Here is a 25,700-nt window from a genome sequence, read left to right on the forward strand (position 1 = left end):
CACCCAAAGCTTCAGTCTACATGCTTTTTCTCTTGGGATTTCATCTAATAATTTTCCTTGTCCCGGTGCTGTTAGGGCCATGCTACCAAGGATGCGTAATGTGGCCTTTCTGAGTTGTGACTGCTGTTTTGTGTGGCACCAGAGGTAGCCTAGCAAGTTGAGTGACACCCACTTTCTCTTTGGCATTTGACTTCGTGTTTCTGTGTTGTTTCTGTCTCCACACCAGACAGCTGGGATATTCATGTGAAGAATGCCTTGGTGTATCCTGACTGTGTATGAGCTACCCTATGCTATTGCCTCCTCAGCGTTGTCCTAGAACACATGGATCATGAGGCCAACATCTGTATGTTGAAGTAAAGTGAGGCTCTCCCATTCCATGCTGCAAAAGTTCTGTGTCTAGTACTCCACACCGAGGTCACACGCTACCTCATGAGGCACTGACTCCCTCACATACAAGCCTTTACATCTTCACAAGCCACATGGACCTTGTTATTTGCCTCTTTTCTGCCAATTTAGAGTGATAGAAATTCACTCTGAGAATCTAAGGCTCATGGTCTCCCTCTGCTATGGTACTTTCTGTACATCTCTGATAGGATTTTTCTTGTCACAGCCATTATGTGTGACCCAATTTGCAGAATGGTCACCTCTGCAATCTTCTGCTACACCCATAAGTCTTCCGTCTGTCTTCCTTCTCTCCTCTGCTACACTCGTGTTTGCTTGCTGAAGAACATCCACTGTTTTCTTTTCCTTCTAGACTTAATCTTTAAGCTGCTCTAGGTCTCATTGAAGAGTCAGACCAGTGCAAATACTGTCACGTAGGAACTGGGGAGATCACATAGCTGAGGGCAAGGAATGGAAGGGCTGCTTGCAATGACAGCTTGCCACTAGCTCAGCTTAGCTGCTGTGCCAACTTTGTGATCCAAACAAAGTCAATATATGGAGTGTGACCTTTTATATACATCTGCATGAGTAGGAAACCAGTGCTGCTGTGATTGATCTTTTCTCTTTCTGTAGTGTTTCCAATTTCCAATCCCTTGTATCTATAGGAACGGAGTTAGATCTGGCACAGCACTCAGGCAGAGAAGAGAGAAAGTCAAGGCAATACAGCTTCCATGCTATATATATATGTATTTTTCACCACAATCTTGATAATGTTAGCAGCCTTCGAAGTGCTAGCTCCAGGAGTTTCTACACAGTATCTGATAAGCACAGGTCATGCCCGCATTGCACCTCAGCTGCTCAGATCAAAAAGCAGGTTAAAACAGACTTGCTCCCTGTTATTGGTGTGTGCCCTTGCGTGGCTATAAGGGGGAACCTACATCTTTAACCCCTGCTAGACCACATACCGGGGTAGCCCCAGTCTTTCCATATCCTAGCTGTCCTGATGTTGGGTGTCTGAAGGGGGAATGTTGTGCTGACTTCTCTGCCTCTGCCAGCCATGGGCTTTCATGTGAGCCCAGCGGGGCAGCTGAGGTGGGCACGCTGTGCCTGCCTGCAAGCAGGGCAGCCCGATGGCTCCTTGGCACCTTGGGTGCCTCCTGCAAAGGAGGGCGAGTTGTCCTTCAAATGAGGCTGAGAAAAGTATCACTGTTAGCCTTCCTTACGTGAGATGATGTGAATAAAATCCTAGGATTAGCTGTACAGTGTGGAGATAATGAAGAGCAAAGAAACCTTTCTGGTTTTAACAAAATCGGCACTAGAAATAATTTTGTCTTACCAGAAGTGGGGGAGGAAGGTATGTGGAGTCCCACTGGTGGGAACCTCACCAAAATACGGGCCTGCTACTTGACTGTAAAGAGCTGAAGCTGGAAGATGAATTCTGCAGATACACTGTCTGAATGTTTAGTTCTATATTACTAGTTTCAAAATAAAGCTGTATGATGCTGGGTAATTTAATATACAGGAAATCTCCTGTGCAAAGTCATTTACTGAGTTATAAATGTAAAGTCATGTACTGACTTATACAATATATGGTATTTCAGACTCCTCTAAGTGTAAAAGAATACAGTACCTACTTCACTAAACTTGCACTAAAAAAATATATTTCCATTATAGGGAAAGTCTAGCAGTTGCTTTTATCCACAGCTTACTCAACTTGAACTACTATTTATCAACACTTTTCCTTAAATTGCTATGAGAAGATTTAGCTATTCATTTGTTTCTTTATGCTTTCCAGCAGCAATGCAGAGATGGCACACAAGCTGGAATTAAGCCTTTTAACAAATCCAAAACATGCTATTCCTAGTGGAAATTTGTGGGAAATACTATCTTAATAACCTACCAACAAGCTTTGTCAAAAGTAGTGTGATACCTAGGCACAACTGTTGTGGCAACTGCTGATTTCCTTTTCGGGTAGGGACTCTTCCAAGGGATGGTGTCAAGAACCGCTCTCTGGTGCACCCAGAATTTTCTTGAACTGCTAGGACACTGAATTTGTCATGCTGAAACCCAAGATCTCCACATCAAACATGAGGAATTGGCAACTGTAGGTGTGAGAGTTTGGACTGGAGCTTAAGCTCAGGGCCTATATTTTAGGTGCAGTATGAGTCTACATACAGTAAAATAATCCCCCTCCTACCCATCTAACCTTACAGCTCTTTCCTTAATGTAAGGCAGCCTCTTCAAACATGCAGCTTCACTGCCTGCAACACTTCTGCAGTGATGCAATGAGTATAAAAAATAAATGAAAAATGTGGGTACTGAATGCTTAATGATAAAGAACAAGTTTTTAATGGGTACTATGATACCGTCATGTGAAAGGATTTACCTCTAACACCCTTTCTCCCTTTTAACCCAGTGCCATGTCTTGTTGTGACTGCGGAGCTCATGAGGATCTCTCCAGTTTTTCAGAAAGTGTGAGTTATTTCCTTGTAGCAGCTCTGTCTTCCTTGTCCCTGTAGCGCTCAGTGGTTGAACTTCCTGGAGCTGGGAAGACTTCGGTTTAATGTCAGCCATCAACCACGGCACAGGCTGAGTGGAATGTAATGGCCTGTAAAATACAGGTCGTGGGTGATGACGTACAAGCCCTTTTTTAGCTTTGAACTCTGTAAACCCTGTGGCTGCTCGAGGCCTCGCTCCTCTCCCACTCCTGGGCTTGTCTTTGCAAAGCTGCAGAGAGAAGGGGGACATAAACCAAAGCCAGCACCCTCGCCCCCTCAGAAAGGTTGTTTCACTGAAAATGGAACCGTTCATGGTCCCTGTGCTTGGTTTGTCACTACAAATCACACCTTTGAGGGTCTCTCTTTGGCAGGCTGTCCCCAGGGGCCATGCACATGTGTGAGCCAGCTCCTGCGGGAGAAGCGAGTCGCAGAAAAGCCTTCTGCAGGGCAGAGGCTCCCCAGGGTCTGGTTCGGTGGCAACAGCCACTTCAGCTTTTAATTTTCAAATGAGGCCTGCCGCCTGAGCACACCCATGCCTGCCTGCACGGCGCACGGTGGTTTCACACCGCCCAGCCACAAATTGCAGAACATCCAGCCCCCGAGCCTGCCGGTGCAGGTAGCGCGGTGCGGGGAGAAGGGGCCAAAGCAGGTGCAGGGCAGAACTCCCGGGCTGGGCTGCCGAAGGGAAGGCGGAGGGGGGTGTTGTGACAGAAAAAGAGGAGAGGGGCCACCCCTCCTTTTGCACTCGCACGCGGTTGCATTTGCGGCGGCGTTTGCAACTTGCAGCAGCAGCCGCAGCGCGGGGCAGGGGTCGCGCCGCCGCTAGGTGGCGCCGCAGCGCCCCGCCCCGCGCGCAGCCCGCGGGAGCGGTGTCGGGGGGGAGGGGCGGTGGCGGGGCGGAGCATGCGCAGTGGGCGCGCCTCGCCCCGGCCGCGCGCCTCCGCCTCCTGCCTGCGCTGCCGCTCCCCCTCCCCGTCACGGCGGCGGCGCCGCCGCCACCACAGCGAGCGGGAGGAGGAGGAGGAGGAAGGGCGAGAGGGAGGCAGGTCCGGCGGCCCTCTCGGGTACCCCCAGCGGCCAGGCGGGCGAGGGGAAAGATGGCGACGCTGGGAGGCGAGTCGCAGCCTTTCCCCGCCGCTGCTCTGACGGCGGCGACGGCCGGGGTGGGCGGCGGCGGCGGGTCCCTGGGCTTGCAGGCGCCGCTGAACCGCGGTCTGGAGCGGGCGCTGGAGGAGGCGGCGCACTCCGGGGGGCTCAACCTGAGCGGCAGGAAGCTGAAGGAGTTCCCGCGCAGCGCCGCCGCCCTCAGCCACGACCTTTCCGATACGGTGCGGGCAGGTGAGGCCAGGCGAGGAACCGGGGGCGCGGAGGGAGGGGGCGGCCGGCGCCGGTATCCGCCTGAGGAGGCGGGGAGGCGGAGAAGGTGGGTTTAATCGCTGGGGGACCCACCTCCCCGCCCCCTCGGGCATCCTAGTGCCCCCCACCCTCCTGTGAGGAGGACACCCCCTCCCCACCCTTCCACTCAACCTCCGTGACACAAGGCGTTCGCCCTCTCCTGGGCCCGTCCCCACACGGAAACCCAGCCCGCTCGCAGCCCTCCGCGCACCCTATGCTGGCTTTATTTCCCCCCGCCTTGGTGCGTGAGGTAGGTGTTTGCTCCCATATGGCTGGATCGCTGCGCGCTCCCCTCCATCCCCCCTCTGCGTGCGGCGAGGCAGAGCTGGCTCCCGCGGCTCGCCCAGGGAATGTGTGCGCGGGGCGGGGGGCGGGAGATGTTGCTCACACCTGTCGTCTTCTCCCTCTGGGGAATGTGCATCTCTGTGCCACCCTCCCCTGACCGCCGAGGTCTGAGGTGGCAGCCGGCCCACCTTTGAATAGTTGGGGGAGGAATGCATACGCAAGCCGGGGTGGATACAGCTCCTTCTGTCCTACTGCTTGTAGGTGGACCCAGCTGGCACGGAGGGGGTGCAAGTCTGTGTGTAACCGCATTAAGACACTCATGTGCCCCAGGAAATGTCACCTTCTTAAACGCTGTAGGTGGAAACTTGACTGTAGGAGCACTTTTGCTCTGCAGCTACCCCAGGGAGCATGCTCCCTTTCACAAATGCCACTTGTTTGACACTGGGGTTGACATCCACCCTTGTATCCGTAGAATCATGTAGCTGTAGTTCCAGTTCTATATGCAATGCTACCTCCCAAGGCAAATGTGGAGAGAAATCCCTGTCTTCACAGGCGCCCTACATATTTTACAGTGGGGGACACCATCGTTACATAAATCTGCAGGGGGGACAGGCCTGACAACCCTGCAGACAGGAGTGGTGAGGGGAAGTGTATCCAGTCTGTGTTTACTTTGCCTTCACGCGCTCCTTCCAACATGAAAAAAGGCACCCGGGTTTCTCACCTAAGGAGGCAGACCCCCACAAATGGTCATACCTATTTTCCTGCCCCTATTTGTGCCAAGGGGTGGAACCTAATCCATTCTTTACATAGCATCACTAGGTTGAACAGTACAAACCCACGCTAGAGTAATGTATTAGTGTATTCCTAAGATCTTTACCGTACTGCCTCCACATGCCCTTTTGTGTCCCCATTTGCCTGCTGAAGGCAGTTCTGTTGTAACAGCAAAGGAGCAGACAAGCAGTAACTCGTTCTTGTCCCACAAAACAGCAGGTGCTATAGCTGCACACAAACATGTGATAACATGAACCTAAATTCTCAGTTACTCCTGCACATGAGGGTATTTGCCTTCCTGTATGTGGACATGTATGTGCTGACAGCATACTTGTATCTATCCCAGCTATAAGGAACAGAGTAATGTCTCAGATGTGTAGTAGATGTTATATGAAATTGTTATATAGCTCTGTCACTTGTTTGCTGTTGCTGAATGGATTTCGCAGCAGTCTGTATGAATGTCTGTATCATACCAATAAAAGAGAAATATGAAGGAAACTTGATGAATGAAATTACCATGAATAGGTAGCATGAATTGCTGTGCTAACCATTAATTGTCTCAGTAAGAGATATGAAAGATAACAGATAAGGCATGATAGTGGAACTGTATGTAGTTAGAAGAATGACTTTCAGCTTGTGTCTGCAAGCACACCATTCTGTCCTTCTTTTTTAAAGTTGTAGTCTAATGAAGACATGTTGTGCTGTGAAATAAGGAGTTTGAAAATCCAAAAAGTTAGCTTGTTTGACTTAATATTCATCCAAATGGCTTGAAAACAAAACTGTATACTGGAAAAAGTCTTTGATTGACAGTGATTGCATGATAGTATTTATATAACATGTATGTTCTGTAAAAGCATGAGACGTGTTGTACGTATAAGCAGTACATACTTGTTATGTGCTTACTTATTTTAGTAAATTTTGTATTCAGAGGAGAACTCAGGAAAAAAGTGGTCTTTGCCTTCAGGAGTTAATGTCATTTTAGTGGAGTTTACACAGAAGACATGCAATATGAAGTTAAATGTAGAATGGGATTTTCATTCTCTTTTTGTTTGGTATGAACAGCAGTGTAGAGCAGTCCTTTTTTCATGCTCCCATTTTAGGAGAGCCATGTGTTAATCTATAGTTACTCTCTATATTTTTTTTTTTTGTAACAATGTGTTGTAACTGTTTAATGGGAATTGTTTGCCTTGTAAGTTAAGTCTGTGTTGATACATTTTCGAAAAATCTGTGTTGCTTTTCACTTGCTACATTACATAAGTAGAATTTATAAACAGAAGAGGCGCTTGGCTTGAGACCAGGTTTCTGAAGCTCTTGGGGCAAACTCCTGATGGGAATTTTCTCTCTTGCTTCCTCTCCATAAATGTGCATAGTATAAACACAGTACACTCTTGTACTACTTGGACTATGTCCTTGCAATGAGTGACTTCTGCTTTTGGATTTGATGTGCTGACATGTCTCTAAAGCCCTGAAACTTTGGTGTTTGGGGTAGGAGTAGCCTTTCACTGTTGAAGCTTTTTTTGCTAAAGAGGGCCAATGTCACTGAAAAATACAGATGGTCCTTGATGTAGAGAAGACTAGTCTGGGGGATTGAGTTTAGAGATCTCTGAGGAACAGGGGATTTCCACAAAACTGAAACCATATCTACATCTTGACAGCGTTTCAGCATTAGGTACTGACAGTATTTTTGGATTCAGAAAATGATGGTCTACAGCTACTCCTGAATAAAATATTGTCAAGCTTGTTTTCTGGAAAAGTTCTGAGTGCTTTAAGTATGTCTGAGGAAGACAGAAGTGTTAAACTTTAAATTCCCTGTTCATGCATTATTTTTTTTCTTGAAGTTAGAACTCGGTTTTTATCTAACAATTGATACACTTATGAAAGGGATGCACTTGGTTGCCTTTAATAGCTGGGATTGATTTGACTTTTCCAGTTCTTACTGCAGTTACATTCCATAGTAACTATGGAGGCTTAACTATACTTGTCACTTTGTATTGTTGCAGCTTCTTGGTATGCTTTTTCTTCTCTGACTTTTCTTCGTGTTAGATACATCTTGCTTGTAGGGACATGGTAGGACATTTTTTCCTCAGTCTCTGAAAGTTTATCTCAGGAGCTGAGTGACCTGGTCAGATAAACTTTCAGGCAGTATCTTTGCACACAGAAGGGAGTTTGCATGGTGTGCAGTACTGTTGGAAGAAAATAAAACCTCTACATAAAGTATCTACATAAAGTTTAGTCAGATGCTTTAAACCACATCAGTGTGGAAGCATTGCAAAAACCATTTCAAAAATAATAAAGGCTATTCTTATCACTTTTATTACAGGCTGGGTTATGCAGAAGACAGTGACACAGTAATCATAGTTCTTAAGTAATAGTTTGCAATTATATTCCTCAAAACCACTGGGAATGTGGGAAGCATGTTAGTTTATAAAAGAAGAAGAAAGAGCCCCAAAGCTGTTACCTAAATGTGTAACCATGGCTGCCCATGTCACTTCAACCTCTTTCTGTAGGGTTTGGATGTATTTCTGAAGATGGATCCTCTGAACCTTTTCTGGTTAATACCCGTTGCATCTATTTCTGTTGTGTGAGTTAGGCACACAAGGAAGGATTACTTGCTGCAGCTTGTGATGATGTGGAAGAGAAGGAACTATTTTTCTTTTAATCAGGTGTTAGATTGTTGGAAAAGAAATAGAAATTACAGTATTTGAATGCTAGTTTGGGCAGTATGAAATTCTGGAAAGAATATGTATTTATTTTTTGTACTTTAAAATGCTCAATAGATATAAGATCTCCTACCTGCTGGTTTTCAAAATATTTATAAATGGACTGTGCTTTCCAGACAGTGCTGTGCTGAAGACATCTTTGCCTGCCTGGCTATCTTTGAAATAGTTTGGACTGTATAACTATGGATTTGTTTTGAATATGGTCAAAAAATCACAGTAGCACCTGAACAGCTATCTGAGAACGTGTAGAGTTTTAGTTTTTGGGGCACTTTAGCTTGAATTTTGTCATCTAAGTGCTTCCTGTGGGATCATGTAAAGGAAAAAAACCAACTAAATTTACAAGTTGTCGTTCGTCACAGCCAAGTCCAGGAATGCATTTGTTTGTACCCAACAGCTGGAAGTTCTTTCTATTTGTCTTTCTGAAAATTTTTTTGTGTTTTGGGGGTTGATACTGGTTCAGGTGAAATATGTTCCTTTCAGTCCTTTTTGCCAATAACAATAAAAGAAATATTCTCATTTCCTAGTTGTGGTTCATTTTTTTTTTTAAATAAACAGCTGTTTATATTAGATCACCATAATTCATTCTCACTGATTTTCTCCAACTCCTTTATTAATGTAAGTTTTCCTTCACTTCTGGGAATTCTTATAATTATAGCAGTAGATGTGCAGTTGGTTCCACTTAATACAAATGCAGATTGTACTGGGAAGGATGTCACAGATACAGACTAGTTTGTGCTATGGCAACATTTTCATGAACCAAAAATGACAACCAAATGGACTGTTCCTTAGAATTTTGTTGTTATTTGGTCACTAGGGAATAAAAGAGATTTGCTATGACCCTCTCAAGATTTTTTTCTGATAATTACTGCTTTGAATAGGTTATAATTCATCACCTTGAATTCATATTTTGATTACATTGTGGGCTTTTTGAATGAAGCTTCTTGAGAACCTTTCATTTTGCTCATTTTGTCCAAACATATCAACGAAAATAATATCTTTAATTATAAATCTGAGAAAAGGAATAAAAATGTTTCTTCTTTATGTTCAGTAGTCAGGCCCTTCCTACAGCCTTCCTGTGTTTATTTCAAGATTTCTTCTCTTACTTATTCTGTCTCTTACTTAAGTAATATTCTAAGTGTATTAGGAGAGGGAGAGAGGAGGAGGTATGTTTGTTTATTCTCACAAATAAATTGAATATTACCCTGCAGCCAAAACTTGTAGGATGTAACTTTTTTTTTTGACATTACTATATACTGTGTCTTTATATAAAGGCTAAAAAATGAAGATAAATCCATTTTGTATTCATTAGTATGTATCCAACTATATGTGCAGTTTCAGACTGTAACTTCATAATGTGGTCTGCCTGGACATCTCTGATTTAACATGTTCTAGTTTTTTGGGTTTTAGTGGGTTTTTTTCTTTATTTTCTCTGATAAGGAATGCTATGTGAAAGAGCTTTATCAAGCTAAATTAATTATTTAGAAGCATAGATATGCTTACAACTTGTAACTGCAGAATACCCTTTAAAGCCCTTTGGTCCTTTTTTCTTTTTCTTCCCCAAGTCTTGAGTATGTCCTTGCTTGTGGATCTTATAAACAGCAAGGCTATTGACTCCTGTTCAAAAGAGCCTGTTAGTTCTTTTACTATATAGAGTCTAGCCAGTTGTGCTTTTGAAAGTTACCTCTTTTGTCTAATGTTTTATGCCCCCATAGCTGAAAAGCAGTCAGTGACTTTGCAGGTGCTGTTTGGCCCTTCTCAGCACAAAATAAAGCAGATTAGCTCAGAGTGCCTTCTGTTGCATGAAACAAATTAGGAGTACTCAATGGCCTGGTTACTGTTTCAGAATGTGGCTTGAGCAGATTAATGGCTTTTCTACCACTGACTCTGTGTGTGTGTTCATGTCCATGTCCCATCTCCTTCCCTAGTGTGGGTTGGTTGGTTTGTTTGTTTGTTTTGGCTAGCTTGCTTTGTTTGTAGAGAAGCTTCAAAACTAATGCAAGGGCTAAGAGGTAGGAGAGATGATAGCCTGGAAATCACATGATAGGAGGGAGAGTGAAACCTCTCTGTTTCAGCAGGAGTAAGCTCAGCTGTTTATTGAACTTTTACCCTTAAAGTTAACTTCTAATTTAGGGTGGCTGTTTAAAATGACAGCTCTGCCTAGAATTGCCAAAACCATGTTTGGCCATGCTGTGCATGTAAATGGATGAAAACTGATTGGTTTTTAGAAATCTTGTCACTTTGTGTGCTCTTGACTCGTCTGCCTTGGAAAAGGCTGAATCAGAGCTTCAAAAGTGCTGTTACAGTAGTAAAGGTCCTACAGGTTCCTTTTCAAATGCTTCTAGACAAGCAACTTTGTTTTTGAAGATCTGCTCACATGTGATCGCAGGCCTTGTGAGAGGTAGAAGCCAAATATCCTTACGTGGTTTGAGAGCCTCCTGTTCTTCCTTTCCCCACTATGTATCTTTTGTGTCCTTGGCACAACAGACATCTTGGTTTAGAGACCTGTGAAACAGGAGAGACAGTGTGAATCTTAATACAGTTACTGTATGTAGAGTTTTGAAAACACTAAATACTTCTGTGAGGGGAAGAGACCAGGGTAGAATTGGCTTTGACAAAGCAGAATGAATATTTGCCCAGTAGAATTGTGACTTAGAAGAGGAAAAGTGCCAATATAATATAGGTTTGAACAAGAAAATATATAGAAAGAAGATGCTATTTTTAGGCAGAAGTTTCATACAAAGTAAGTGAAGATTTTTGAAATGGTGGAAATGAAAGAAGGGAAATGATTATAAGCAGGGAGGTGAACTGTATATTCTTGATTGAGTGTAATGGCTGGGATACTTTTCTGTTATCTGTAAAACTGGATTTCTTGAACACTTACATTAATAGTTGTTAGAATTTTGTGAACAGACATAAACATGGAGAAAATTATTTGACTTTAATATACATGACATTTACAGGTTTTATGCTACAAAAAATAGTTTAAAATTCATACTTTAGAAGATTAACTGTTGAATTTGATTGGGAAGCTTAGCATCCATTTGCTTGCAGAAAGAAAAGCCAGTGACTTTTTTGCTGCTTGCAGAGTTGCAAGAGCAACCAGGATGTAGGGACTGGTGTTTTGCATATCAGAATGACCATTCAAGGAAGGAGTAACTTCCCCAGGCCATAGACTGTTTATTCTGCCTTCTGTGTTCTTGCTGGCTCTATTAGAAAGCACCTACTAGATTTGCGAACATTCCCAAACTAGTTAGATCCCTAATTCGCAATTAAAATAAATATGATTTAAATAATTTAAATGGCACTTCTGAAACCAGAGACATATCCTTAACATGTTCTACTGAGACCAGAATTAAGAAGATAGCATACGTATTTTTTATTCTGCCATGTGTAAAACAAAGAGCCATAAAAGTTATCATCATATTCAGCATGCAGATCGCTGTCAGAAGTGGAAATGGACGTTATGTCTCCTGACTTCTGACTGACTGTTCTTTGTTGACCATATTTTACAAGGTATAATACAGCCATCAGAGTAGTTCTGGGAAAAGTACCAGTACCAAGAAGTTAAGCTTCTGGAGGAATTACTTTCTGATAAATTTGTGGGTAGATGCATCTTGTGGGAGGAGTTCTTGGAATTTCTAATGCTTCTCCCCATCTTCTTTCCCCTAAGGGTGTCTTGCTGGCCAGCTTGCCTTTTTATCCCTTTCTTTCCTTGTATGGTACAGAACACCATAATATCTGTAAACCTTTGAACTACTTAAAAATAGAAATAACAATAACAGTGTTTTGTCCTTCCATCCCACTCTGTAGGAGAAATTTTTTTTAAACAAAAAAAATTTCAAAACTTGTGAGTGAGATGATGATGTAGGCAGAGGCAAATGAGTTTGCATTTAATTTGGAGCCTGAGGTTTGCACTCACTTTTGAAGCTGCATGAAATGTGTCATGTTCAGCTGAGCTTGTGGGAATTCTTACTCCTTTAGTTAAAATGTAGCTGTAATTTTGCGATGCCAATGTGAGGTAACCTTTCTAGGTATGGTTCAAGAAGTTAACTGAAAGTAGCTGGAGGTTTTGAATACCAGAATAGAGGTCTTGAATTGACCTTTATCAGAAGCAGAACAAAACAGATGAGCCGCCATGTTAGTGATGACCTGTGCTGCTGAATGGATAAGGTTGTTGGTTTTCTGCAGCTGGGTGACTTTATTCCTTGGTACATGCTGCACTAATTGTGAGTCTGGAGGACGTGAACTTGTACAAGTGGTTTTCTTTTTCTTGGTTTGAAATACTCTTGTAGAACGGAGGAAATTATTTGTACTGAACAAATAGGAAAATATGGCAGAAAATACTTTTTCTCTGTTAATTTTTCTGATTTCAATAGATTAATTTATTGAAATACACCAACTACTTGCATATATAAATTGTTAATGTTTTAAAGATTATAAATTTTGTGTCTCCCTATAATTGTTTCTGCACTTCTCTTGATAATCCTTCCTTTTTGAAGTGGATGTTGCCATGATCAAGGTAGACTTGAAATGCTTACTTTAGAATCAAACTTTTATTTCTTTTCAGATTTCTTCATTTGTTTCCAAAACTGCAGTGTTGTAAAATGCAAAATTGGTAACAGATTTAATTTATTTTTTCAATTTAACCATATAGACTAGTGTTTTCTACTAATGCAGCTCTATAAATACTCCTCTCTGCTAGAAGGAGATACTGCTGGGACAGCTAGCATTAATATGTGGGTGGAGGATTTAAGGTAAATAATTTTTTTTTTAATTAAAGAAACTAAATTCAGCAAAAAACATCTTGGAAGTATATTTAAGCATGGCATATGCTTTGCTTTCTTTATGCTGTAGATTATAATATAAAGTAGTATGTTTCAAAAACTAGACAAGTAACTACAAATGACAATTTCACTTTGATTTATCATGTGTATACAGACATGCTAGGTTTTTTTAACATCTGAATTCTGCATCTTTGTTTATTTGCAGTGACATCGCTCCTTTGTAGCACTACACTGGACAGGCAAAAAGTAAAAATGAAAAAAAATCAGATGAGAAATAAAAAACCCTCCACATTTAAATGTGAAAAGCATGAATGAGAATTTGATCTGTTGTTTGGTGGACAGCTTCTTAAAATATGTGTGCAAAGATAAATTGGTCATCACTGAAACTGATGGAGAGGTTTTGGAAAATGGGAAGAAATGAGGTGGGAAAAGAAAACTGAATCAGAGATTAATCCAAGGAAAGAAGTTGAACAAAATACACACTTGAATGAGGCTTATGGGAAGTAAGGCAAGATAACAAAAATGCAAGTACAACAATTCGTGTATAGTAAGAACCTTGTGTCAGAATTTAAAGATAGTGAAATTGCTGTCATGGTAAGCAAAGTTATTCTTAAAATTACTTTGTTATTTTACTGTTTGAATCTTAACTGTTTATAAATCTAGTGACAGGAGAAGGAGAGGGTAAAGCTATTGAATACTTAACATAGATAGCATTGCCATTGTTACATTGCTGTGTTGTGAGAATAGTAAGGCCTAGCTGATTTCATTCAACACAGTGTTTTTAAGGCACTGCAAGTGTAACAACAACAAAGCTGCCTGTTTATTCAGTGGGGAAGGAGGAAGAACGTAGTGTCCTTTATATGTTATTACAAAATACAGGTGGTCATGAAGATTTCTGGGATGGGATTTCTGGTCAAAGATGAAAGGAGCCTTCTCAGCCGTCAGGGGCAGGGCAAAGATGCCCTGGTCATTAAACAGCAGCTGTGATTGGTTAAGGGAAGAAATTTAAACCCAGGTTTCCCATGCCTGTTGTATGTTATATTGCTAGGGTTTATTTTTAATTTCTTTTTGGAGTTCATCCTAGTTCAAGAAAACTGCCTTTTGCCTTGTACTATGTACATTGTTGTTTCCCTACTCGCTAAGTTTTGCCTGCGATCCCTGTTCCAAGATTTGAATTTCAGTCTGGCTCAATGCCTACTCTTTGCCTGTGTTTCATTTACCAGCCAGTTCAGATTGCTTTGTGTAAGTGACTTGGGTTTTTCCCTCACTTGCACACATCCTGTCACTTGCAAGTTTTACCAGACATAGTATTTTCTGCTGCTTAGTAGTTTTTGAAGAAATATGTATGACCAAGAATTTATGGGGTCTGTCTAAAATGTTTTGTGTTTCCATACTTTGTGTTATTTTAAGACCTATCAGTACTGGTACCTAGTTTGTATACAACATCAATATACTTTATGATTGCATGTAGTTCTTGATTTTTTTTTAATGTCTCATGAGCGGATGATGTGGTTTCTTAGTCAAAATGTGCAGAAACTAATAGAGTGCTTTACTGAACTATAGCTGTATTATAATGACTGTTTCCATTAATTATCTGAACTTTCAAATTTGATGGAAAACTGTCATTTTGACAACGTGTAGTTTCATCCATTATTTTTCTGAGACATTTTGGGGGAGGGAAGGGCGAGTGAAAATGGCTGCTGAGTCTGAAGTTGCTTGTTTTCCTTTAAAAAATTGGTGCTTTTGTGGTTTTTTTGTGCTTACTCAAATTCAACATGAAAAGTAAAGGTGATCTATGGCTTACTCTTTGAAGAAAATCTTTGATGCAAGTGGTATGGATCTTAAGTTTTGAATGAAAAGATGAGCATACAAAATATGCAGTAACAAATTGAAGATGTTTGCAAGGGAATTTAGAGATAAGACAGGTACTCTTTTGGTATATTTTTTTGTGCCATGATATTGCAGCTTTTACTGCCTATGTTAAAGTGTGCTGTAACTTTGACGTTCAGCCAATCAATCTGGAACTTAGGGTAAAGGAAGTAGTCTTTTGAATATCTTGTATTTTTATTAAAAGCCTTTTATGTAAATATATTGAGTGTTAATATAATGACTTTAAGAGCTGATTTCTAGTTTTAGTTGGTCCTAGCATAGACCTTGTTCTATGTTTCTGTTAAAAATTACCTTGCAAACTTTGGTCTCACTGAGAAGTGAGCTATTTCATTGTTCTATAATGATGCTGGTTATCCCTGGTTTTACTGATTAGAAAACTGAGGAACAGAAATTTTGAATGGCTTAATCCAGATCTCAGAACAGATCAAGGACAAAGTTGTGAAAGGAACCCAGGTTCGGTTCTCTGGCTTTTAGTTTTAAGTCTCAATCAAGACAATGTAAGAGATCTTGAAGAGTGGATGTTGAGGCATTCGGCTTGAAGCTTTGTTCTGGAGGTGTTGAGATAGTAAAAGCATAAGCTTTGAAGCTTTCCTTATGGTCTGAAGTTGTGGAAGCAATTTTAAAGGTATTAATGTAATGCAAAAATGAAGACCTCACTTTATAGTAGCATCTGGCACAGCAGCATGATAGTACGATTCAGAAATATTCAGTCTCTAAAAGAATATCACTACAGATTTGCAATCAGTTAAGAATCAGCTAATATGAAAGAGTATTAACTTTACAAAAAACCTCAGTATTTTGGCAAGAAGTGCTGTACTCATCCTGTCAGTTTTCATATCTTTGTACATTTGGCTTCCTAGAGAACTGAAAAGGTTATTTTTGGCTTAGTGCCCAAGGCTAAAAATGGCTTCTGGAATCTTACAGCTCAGTTTGGTGTTAAACAGTTCTGTGCGGTAGTAATATAACTGCAGTAATTGGTAGTCTTACTGAAGCATTTTAGTCATGCAGTTAAATGTTAAGCTGTGGGAGATGTGGCCATGTGATCCCTCCAAGATCCAGTTTATCAGAAAAAATTAAGCCATGTTTATCTATGAAGCAATGGTAGCCTGGAAGGGTTACTTGTTAAAGGGAAGTAAGAATGAGTGTAAGGGTTAGCCTTTACAGGGAAAAACTCTAAAATGAAGAAATAAATCATGGTATTGCTATGGAAATAGTGAAGCATGAGTGTTGCAGTTGAGACTATACGTGTTGGGAACAGAATGAGTCTGTGAAACTTCCTTAGGTTTCTAGCCAGTACAGTAGGATTTACCATTCAAAGTGTATATATATATAAATATAAATAACAAAACCCAACCCAAAAACCACGCTCTTCGAGAAACAAGTAACCAGCTACTATATGTGAATGTGTGCTTATAATAAATGTAGGCTCCTGAATGATTTCTGAATAGTTACATAACCAGGAGTTTGGAAGCGTCAGGACAATAATGAGAGGCTAACTATTTAAATCTGAAAAAACTTACACCAGTAAAAGGTCTGAAAAGGAATACGCTTATGAAAAGGCTGGATATTGCTTTCCTCTACATCCCTCCCAGATTTGTTAGCTTTCTCCCAAAATATTTATTCGAACAAGTGGGAATATCACATGGTGCTGCAGGACTTTTCTGACTAGAATTTTTATAAAAATGCAATTATCTTTTTTTTGTGGGTGAAGTCAGCATGGACAAATTCTACACGAGAATCTGTGTTGCTTTATACATAGCTCATAAACATCCATAAAATGCTCATTCTAAAATCTCCTGAGAAATCAGTATTGGCTTTTTGTGTTCTGAATTTGCACTGTAAGCCTTTGTTTATACAGTAGTCTGGAAATATGGCCAAAATAAAATGAGCTCTGATAAACCTTGTGATCACACAAATTTGAGATGGCTAGATCAGTTAATGACTCTGCAAAGACTATTCTGTATCGGTGGTAATGTTTGAGAGCTATCTGCCTCCAAAATGACTGTTTCTAAACCACAAATGCTTTTGTTTGAAACTATTTATGAAAAAGAATTATTCCAGATCAGCTTCTGTAGGATACCTGTGCTCAGTCTGTAGAAAGGTTGACTTTTGCTTACCTGGACTTTGCCAGTTGTCCTAAATACAACTCTCTCTACAACAGAATCTTTTGTTTCATGTTTTGATGTAAACAGCTTAGACTACTTAGCTATTTCTTGCTTACAACCTCTAACCTAACAGTTTTATAGAATTTTTGCTATTTTGAAGAATTATTTTTCATGCGATACTTATTGAAGATAAATCACCTTCTCAGTTAACAGTATTTGAAGGAATTGGATGGTCTAAAAATTTTCCTTCCTTGTCTAACAAAAGCGTCTTATTTTTCAATGTTCTCATCAAAGAGAAATAGAAATATTTGCAATTAGGAGGTATTCTGCTTATAGTTGAATCATCTTGAATTGAACATAACCACTATACGTCTTTCCTGTGGAACAGTATAATTAAATCCATGGGAAGCAGTCTTACAAAAAGGAAAATGGTAGAGAGCAGTAAAGCTGTTAAGGTTTTTTTCTGTATTGATAGAAGCTGCTGCCTTTTAGAGAAATGTTTGTGATATTTCAAGAATATTTAGTCACTTCTGTTGTTCTTTACCAGATGTATCTCACCTTATTTCATGCTGCTGTTTTCTTTCTGGGGCTAGTGGACTATACTTGTTGAAGCATGGAATAATTTATATGACTTAATACTGAGAGACTTTTATGTTGATACAGTTTGACCCTCTGCCTAATAGTGGCCATAAATTTCCCTGACTGAGTCTTTGTATCTAGATAAGAAATTACGGCTTATATGTACTGTCTCAATTTTAAAGTACACCAGTGACAATAGTATGATTAATTATACATTTCCTTTGGAAATAAATATAAGAAACTATGTGCACTATTTTGTATTTTAGCTTTGACTTTTGGTCATTTGTTTTGTTCTAATCCGCTATATCAGACATTCACTCTTCTGTAGTTGTTTGTAAATTAATTTTTACCTTTATTAAACTAAAAGCTTTGATTAATGAAGAGTAATTCCTCTTACTCTAATTTAAGATGCTACTGCAGTTGTTCATTTAGCTTCCTACCAGAAGGTACTGCCCATCTAACTAGAGTGATGAGACTAAATGGTGATGAAGGTGGGTTTAAACTAACTGTACAAGCTCTGAATTGCTGTCTTGAGTAGCTGGCACATGATTGCACCTGCTGCCCCTGTTCTAGGGAAGGTTGCTGCCAACCAAGGAGTGGATAGCAAAGTGGAGGCTGCTAATATCTTACATTACTGTAGTGAATGTTGCAAGGGCTTGTGGGTCAGTCCTAAACAGATGAACCTTTGGTGTTCTGCTGTGAAATATGATTTCAGATCCCAAATCTTGTAATTCCGTGAAACCCTATAGTTTTTTTGGGTGCTTTAACCTTTTTATTGTCTTTCACTTAGTTATTAACTCAGCAGCTGAACACAGCAATTTGTGAGGTGCTTTGCAAATACGTCAGTTGGGTAATGTGCATTCAGCTTATTTATCAGTAGTTGCTGTTAATGCACCCAACTTTCATGATAGTCATTTGTGCCTTAGGGTTGGTGGGAGCTCGTGTTTATCACTCCGAGCTTACACTATCACTTCCCAATACTATGATTGCATTCTTCTATGTTGTATTTTTAAGTTTTCATATGACGCAGGGTTAAATACAAGCTTAATTGTTTCTAACCTGCGATATGCTCCACACCCTAATGTATCTATAACTTGGTCTTGCTGTTACTTATAGTACCATTAACATCTGTCACTTGCAGATTTTATCAGCAATGGCTTTATGTTCTAGGGGGAAAGTCTCAAAAGTCTTGACTGATGTTGGGTTGTGAAGAAATAAATCTAAAAATTTTCTCATACAAGATGCTTAATTATCTCCTTGAGGATGTTGTTCAGATTCTCTGAGTAGCTGTCAGATAAACGCTCTACAATCAAATAAAATTGACTGATATTCTGGTATAAACAAATCAAAAAGACTGTTCTGGTAGACAGTATGTTCGCATGAGATCATAGAATATGATTTGTTTCGGTAGTGTACAGGTTTTAGCTTCTGACTTCTTTTTAAAAAATTATCAAAATGATGATGTTGGGTTTTTTCCTTGCAATAATTTTACACCATTTCCTTTGGTGTTTTGCTATATGAATTTAGGGACATAAAAATGAAGGTTATTTCAAATGTTGAACGTTTTAAATTAAATAGAGGGAAAAGTTGCTTTTTAATTAAGAATTCCTCCTTGAATGTTTGTTCTAGAATGGATTGCTTGATGATTCTGTTTATAGAAACAGGATGTTTTGATTTTATGAAATGTGGATTTCTTGGGAACTCATTTTGAGAAACTTTGTCTGCCTCCACCCTTGGTGGAATGTAGATGACATCAGATTTTTTTATGTACTGGTGCTACAGCCAGTACATAAAGACCAGCTTTAGAAGTGTCAGTGACATAAAAGGAATTGCATGCTAAGCAGTCTTACTATTTAAGGTGAATTGGTGGTATGATGTCCAGCTGATCATACCTAAGGCAATAGTAGACTAGTAGGTGGTTTCGATTTTTACCTATACCATTTTTAAATATTCTAAATGATTGCAGTGTAGGTTCCACTTTAGATCATTTTGTGATTTTTCTTAAACATACCCCTTCAGTTGCTTTTCTTGGATGGCAAAGCTGTGTTGTTCACTTATTTTGGATGTCTTATCTGTGGTTTTCTCTCACTTGTGATAATTTTGGTTCAACTGGAATTTGATTGAGTGGTAACTTTTCCCTTTGGGAACTTTGGTTAAGATTTAATTACAGCTTCATAAAACCAGCTTCTTTAAGCAGAATATTTGTTTGTAAATAAAAAGGCAAGTATCAGTTAAAATAGACAGTTATTTCATAAAAGCCTTATTTTAAATTTGTATCTAAATTTTATGGTAATGTAGGATAACTCAGGATGGAAGGACCCCTGGAGATCACCTAGTCTAACCACTTGTGCAAACCTGGGTCAAGTATGAACCCATTCAATCTGTTCTTGCCAGCTGAAACATATTTCATTTAGCTGAGGCATTCCCAAGTATCTTGAACTCCCAAGTATTCCCCTCATGAATTTCCAGCATCATCTTCATGAAAGAATACCCAAGGTGATTAATTTTTTTTTTTACAATCTTACTTTGCATCTATGCAAAATGACTCAGACACCTTTTGTCTGCTGACATATCAACCCATAAACCTACGTGTAGAGTTTTGCTCCAGTTGTGTATTGACAAATTCTGACATACTTTGTATCTATTACCAAATGCAGACTGTCATTGTTAGTAAGTCTAGGGAATACTGGAGAAAGAATTAGGTTAACACATTTTGGAAATGCTTTTACAACACTTCAAAACAGAATGTGATGGTCTTAGTTATTGTTTTAAACTCTATTCTGGGTACATTGTGGTTTCTTAATTTGAAAGACATTCGCGAGGAACTTGTAGCATTGAAGACTGAAATGCACAGTAAGAATATTAGGAGACACAGTTTTGTTTAGGTTGAGATAGTGTGGGGGGTTTTTTTCTTCTCTGAGTTTTGATGGCAACTGTGGAATACCTGTGTTTAAAATTATTAAACTGTTTAAGTTGCATGGCAGTAAATTTTGCTTATTTGTTCTGTGTTAACCTCAGTAGGCAGCTAAACCCCACAAAGCTGCTCACTCACTCCTTTCTAGTGGGATAGAGAAGAGAATCAGAAGGATAAAAGTGTGAAAACTTGTGGGTTGAGATAAAGACAGTTTAACAGGTAAAGAAAAAGCTGCACATGCAAGCAAAGCAAAATAAGTTGTGTGGGTTTTTTTAAAAAATTTGGTATGCAAATACAGGTAGGGTGAAAGGTAGGCATAACTGGAGTTATTGACAAAATCCTTTCTGATCTATGTGGGATCTTCCCTGTCTGGAATTTCTAAAACAAATGATACTTTATAGGACTAGGTTATAGCAGTGTAAGGTAGCTTACTGTTGTCTTTTATCTTCATAAACCTCAGCACAGGTTTATTCAACCTATTTTCTTGGAAAGGTCTCCTGTCATGCTGCTGTATTTAGCCTGATGATTGCATCTGGATTCAGTTAGTTCAAAAGGAGTTTCAGTATGTCTGTCACTGTGACTGTAGTAGTATAGATGTCTGTATAAATAATGTGACTTTGCAGTTACAGCTGTTGAAAGATAGTTATTCTTGCTCACTAGCTGGTACGTATGGTCTTGCATGTTATCCCTTGGTTTTAATTCTTACTTTTTAGACTGTCTTAGGGGAACTGTAGTGCTATGTCGGCAGTAATGTAAATAATAAAATGTTAGGAAAATTTGTTCTTATATTCCAGTATCTGAATGTTTAGTTTATAGCCTACTCTACTGCATTTATGCAGTCCAGTAGCATGCAAGTATTTCCTTGGGAGATTGCTCTATGTTCCTTAATTTTCATTTGAAATGTTTGTCAGTCAGTGTACCTAGCAGAAAATCAACTGGAGGAAATCGGTGTTTAAATAATACCATTTGACTGCATCATCTGAAATGTTTTTAGAGACTTTCCACTGGATTTCCAGTGTGGAAATAGGTAGTTTTTAGACATTTTTTTTTTTTTTTTTGAGAAGCTTTGGCACTTAGTCTTTCATAAAACTACCATGTAAGCGCTGAACTACAGATACACCTCTAGACATTTTGACTGCACTTTACTAATTTGGAGTAAGTTATGTAGCATGAATCTATTGTTTTAGTAGTTAACTTGGAATGGCAGAATGAATGCATCTGTACTGTATGTTAGAGTAAGATAGCAAGGCTGAATTTTGGCATACCTGCTGGGAATTTGCTCCCCCTTTTGCTTTAACCACAATTTTTACAGTAATGAAACTTGTTAATTTGCAGAAGACTTGCATCTTGGTGCAGATAGCTACTGGCCTCCCTTCTGACACTAAGGAAAAATGAAGGGAACTGGAGATTGATCCCACCTTCTGTTTTTGCAGAAAAACAAATACTGATGTGCAACCCCTTGAAAAGGGGTTTCTCTGAAACTTTGCTTTGTTTTTCAGTTGAGCAATAAAGTGGATCTAATTTGGAATGGTTATTTAATAAAGTTAATGAAAATGAATGCATGATTACCTTGTTTTCATCAGTTCTGTTTTCACTGGCCTGTGTTACTTGGAAGTGAAACCTGAAAAAACAGTTTTTAATACCAAACAGTAACTTTCAGCTCCTAAGGGAAGGGTATTGCATTGCACACTTAAATGCCTTCTTACTTGTGACTGAATCTATTAATTTATGACTGTGTGGAAAAATATTTTGTTATTTCTATGTACCTTTTTTGTATGGAGAGCGCCAAGTGATCTGTAATTGCCTACCTGGTATCCTGCTTCATGCAGGAGATAAATATGAAAATCAAAATGAGCTAATTCAAGTTAAAAAAATAAATACAAATAGACCATGTGGGATACCATAGCCCCAATATCTCTCTGACCAGTGATTTACAGTATTACATACTTCTAGCAAATGGCAAGAGTAATTGTGTAATCATATTTCCCACAATGCTAATTTGAATTTCAGAGTAGATTAATTTGCCTGTTTGTGCTTGTGTTTTTTTATTGTAGTGAAAGCTTACTTTGCAAGGGCTAGTGGACTCAAAATTTCTGAAGGTTATCAGATCAGTGCTCCTTGTTTTTCTGAGACTGTCTGATCAATGTATGTGTTTCATATTTGCTTGTAAGACTTTGAGAAAAAAATAATATATTACTGTTACACACACACACATCAGACAAGGATAAAAAGTATCTCTCTCGTACTCAAGTATTGGCCTCTTTAGCCTTTGTAGGGTAGGTAGGGTACTTACTTGCCAGATAAAGCCACGGTTAAGCCATGAGAATGTATTTCCTTAACAAACTATTCCCTGGGGTAACTATTCACATAAAACCCCATTTGTTTTTAGTTTCATAATTATATGCAGGCAAAATATTTCAAATAATACTGGCTATTGAAATTACTGCTTACCAGAGTTTTGTATAAAACAGTTTCTAAAACAAGGTTGTATTTGAATAAAGAACTGCCTCAGTCATTGTGCATTGTATTCTCTTGTTTGCAGGGGTGTGCAAGCACGTGTCCATAGATATGCGAGAGAATTATGTACACGCACACACACACTTCAGGCATATGGACTTAAAATTTGGATTTTCATTTTCTTGTAGCTGGGAGAAAAAAAAGGCACCTTTTTATGTCCATAATTTGAAAATTAAAAGTCTTTCTGATGTAATCATGGGGGCTTTTCAGGTGAGTTATGCACAATTTATTCAAGGAAGTTATGTATTTCATTCTGAACTTGGTTGCTACTCAGAATACATCCTTATGGAAGGTGTTATTTTTACAGTAATTTCTGCATGGTCACACTTTAATGTGTTTAGATGGTAATGTAGCATTAGCTATTTTATTACATAGTTATGTATGTCGTATAGTAATGTTACATAAAGTATGCAGCTGACTGCCTATTTAAGTCCCTATTCTCTGTTTTTACAGAAAAAATAAATACCAGTAGAATATGAGCACCTCAAAATTCTACCCTAATCCTTTTTCATTTTGTTTGCGACCTTGTGCAATTGTTTCTATAAGTATCTCTGGTTACAGTTTAGCAAGAAAAAAATATATTTTGCTTTTCACTTACGATTTCTGTACATATTTCCATGTAAATTTTAGTGTTGTGTGTATCGTTATTTTCAAGATTTTTTAGGGCCTGACAGGAGTTACCTGTCTTATATATGCCAAGGTATTTATGACTATTTTGTTATCTGTTTTCTGATTCCTTTTTGATATTACCATAATATTTTGCCTTTCATAGCCAAAGGAAATGTCTTCATACTTCAGATACTTGATTGCATTCTGTTCCTCTGTGTGATGAGAAATACTGAAAGACAGTATTTTACATGGATTTAATATAATTGAGTTTTTTTTAATGCATATAAACACTAATGAAAAAAATATGTGCCTTCTCTGGGCTGCTTTTTGTATCATAATTGTGTTTCTTAACAAAATAGCCCCTGGCCACTAACTCTTCCTCTTAGATGTCAGTGGATTACTGCTGCTATGTTACTTAAAACACGATGTGTTAATCTCTTATTCAAGTTTAAATATATGAATCCTATAGAAAAACTGCATAGAAGCCGAAGCAGTTGTAATCTGTTAAATTTCAAGTCTAACAGAGGTAGCTTTTACTTTTTTGTGTGTTTTTTTTTTTTCTTTAGGCATTAAACCCTGAGGCAGGTGTAATGGATGAAATTAACAGTGAAAGTTTTGTTACACAGTTATTGGTTTCTCCTTTGGATAGAACTGTATTATTTAATGAGATTTGTTCATGTATACATTGGCAATTAGCACAATTTTTAAGATTAGATATTAAAAGCAGAGTAGTTGGTGATGGGCTCCAGTCATGTTACTGTTACACATTTAAAGGGTTTTTATTTTTGACTCATTCTGATCTCATAGACCGACTGCTGTTTTAGGAGTGTATTTTCAAATTTTGTTGCCTCTAAAAGTTGGTGTGTTCTCTGCTGTGCATTACAGCATGGTAAACGGTGATAGTAAGAAGACTTGACCTTTTGGATTCTTGATCTGAGTTAAAATGCTGCTGTAGTCATACTCAGTGTGTTTTCAACAGTCTGATTTTTTTTTTTTCCTGACACTAGTTAGAATATAACAGGAGGATGCCTATAAAAGATGCTATGTTCAAAGTATCATGTCAAGCATACAAAAAAAAAATCACTTCCTATTCTGTTGAAATAAGAAATTAGTATTTCTGTCAGGGCTTTGAAGGAAAGAATGCCTAGAGTAACTCTAATCTTATATTGCATTTTGAAATATGACTGGATCTAATGCTTTTGGAGCTGCACTTAAGTACCTTACATTTAGCCATTGCCCAGATTTTGTTTTAATAACTAGTACTGTTTGGGGTGACTTTCTCTCCTTGTTGTACATAAATAAAGAGGTAATAAATTAAGTTTTTTTCCAGTTCAGAGGACTTTAAGGCTGACCTTGTTTTGACAGTTAAGTTGACAGGATTACATAAATTAACATTTACTTAATGTGATTCCCAAAATACTGTATTAACTAGAACAGAGACTTCAGGTTTATTTTTTTAATATAAATTGGACATAGGCAAGAAGTTAATTTACCTTAGCAAAATTATCATGCAAAATTAAACTGTAGCATAATCACATTTTTAAAGGTAATATTTGGAGCATAGCTGTTGCTTTAAAAAGACACATGTAGTTTTAATTGTTGTAATTTTAGAGGGATTAATTTTTTTTCTGATGCTATGTGGAAATCTGCATTACCTGATATGTTGCAAGAAAGTTTTAATTAACGCCTCCTTTTAGTGTAGATGTGCCTCCTTTTTTTAGGTGATGTCATAAAAGCTCAGCTGCAGCCCTACTGAGGAGTACAGAGAGGTAGTGCAAGAGGGGGAGCCCAAATAATACCCTGCTCTGGCCTACTACAGGCCTCTCAAAGGCCCATCTCCAGAAACCCAGCGGAGCACAGAGACACAAAAGCAGGAAAAGAACACAGGTGAAGGACTTGGAGGAAGAGATGATCTCCCTGGATGCCTCAGCCTGATTATCCAGGTGTGAGACCCATAAGGATGAATCAAAGCTGGAGCACCTTTTAGACCAAGAGGGGTCTTGCCTTGGGAAATGGGCCACACTGTGGGCTGCAGGGGAACAGCATTTTGGGATTGCACAGGATTTATTATGGTGTGCTTTGGAGATGAACCAAATATGGAGAGGAGTGATTTGAGGAGGAACATAGGGGTATTTAGGGCATAAAAAAGGCCAGTGCATACAGCCTCAGGGCCTCATGTCCAGATGCCAGCAACTGGGGAGACATGAGTGTCTGAACTCTGCTGGAGGGATCCACATCATGCATACATATGT

At 39.2% G+C, this 25,700-nt stretch overlaps 1 protein-coding gene across 6 annotated transcripts in view; it reads left to right on the forward strand.

Annotated features, from left to right (window-relative positions):
* The first annotated feature begins 3,796 nt into the window (after window positions 1-3,796).
* The window catches only part of LRCH1 (leucine rich repeats and calponin homology domain containing 1), a 133,551-nt gene continuing 111,647 nt past the window's right edge, over window positions 3,797-25,700 (forward strand). For 4 of the 6 annotated variants that reach the window (XR_008747014.1, XR_008747015.1, XR_008747016.1 and 1 more), the window contains exon 1: window positions 3,798-4,217. Coding sequence is in view for 1 of the 6 variants with exons in the window: in XM_055802886.1 (XP_055658861.1) it covers window positions 3,977-4,217 (241 nt within the window). In the remaining 5 variants the exon portion in view is untranslated. Of the gene's footprint in view, window positions 4,218-25,700 lie in introns of all 6 variants that reach the window. The other 2 variants (XR_008747018.1, XM_055802886.1) reach the window with 2 other exon arrangements.

This window comes from Falco peregrinus, chromosome 4 (genome assembly GCF_023634155.1).
Source record: "Falco peregrinus isolate bFalPer1 chromosome 4, bFalPer1.pri, whole genome shotgun sequence".
NCBI classification, from domain to species: Eukaryota; Metazoa; Chordata; class Aves; order Falconiformes; family Falconidae; genus Falco; species Falco peregrinus.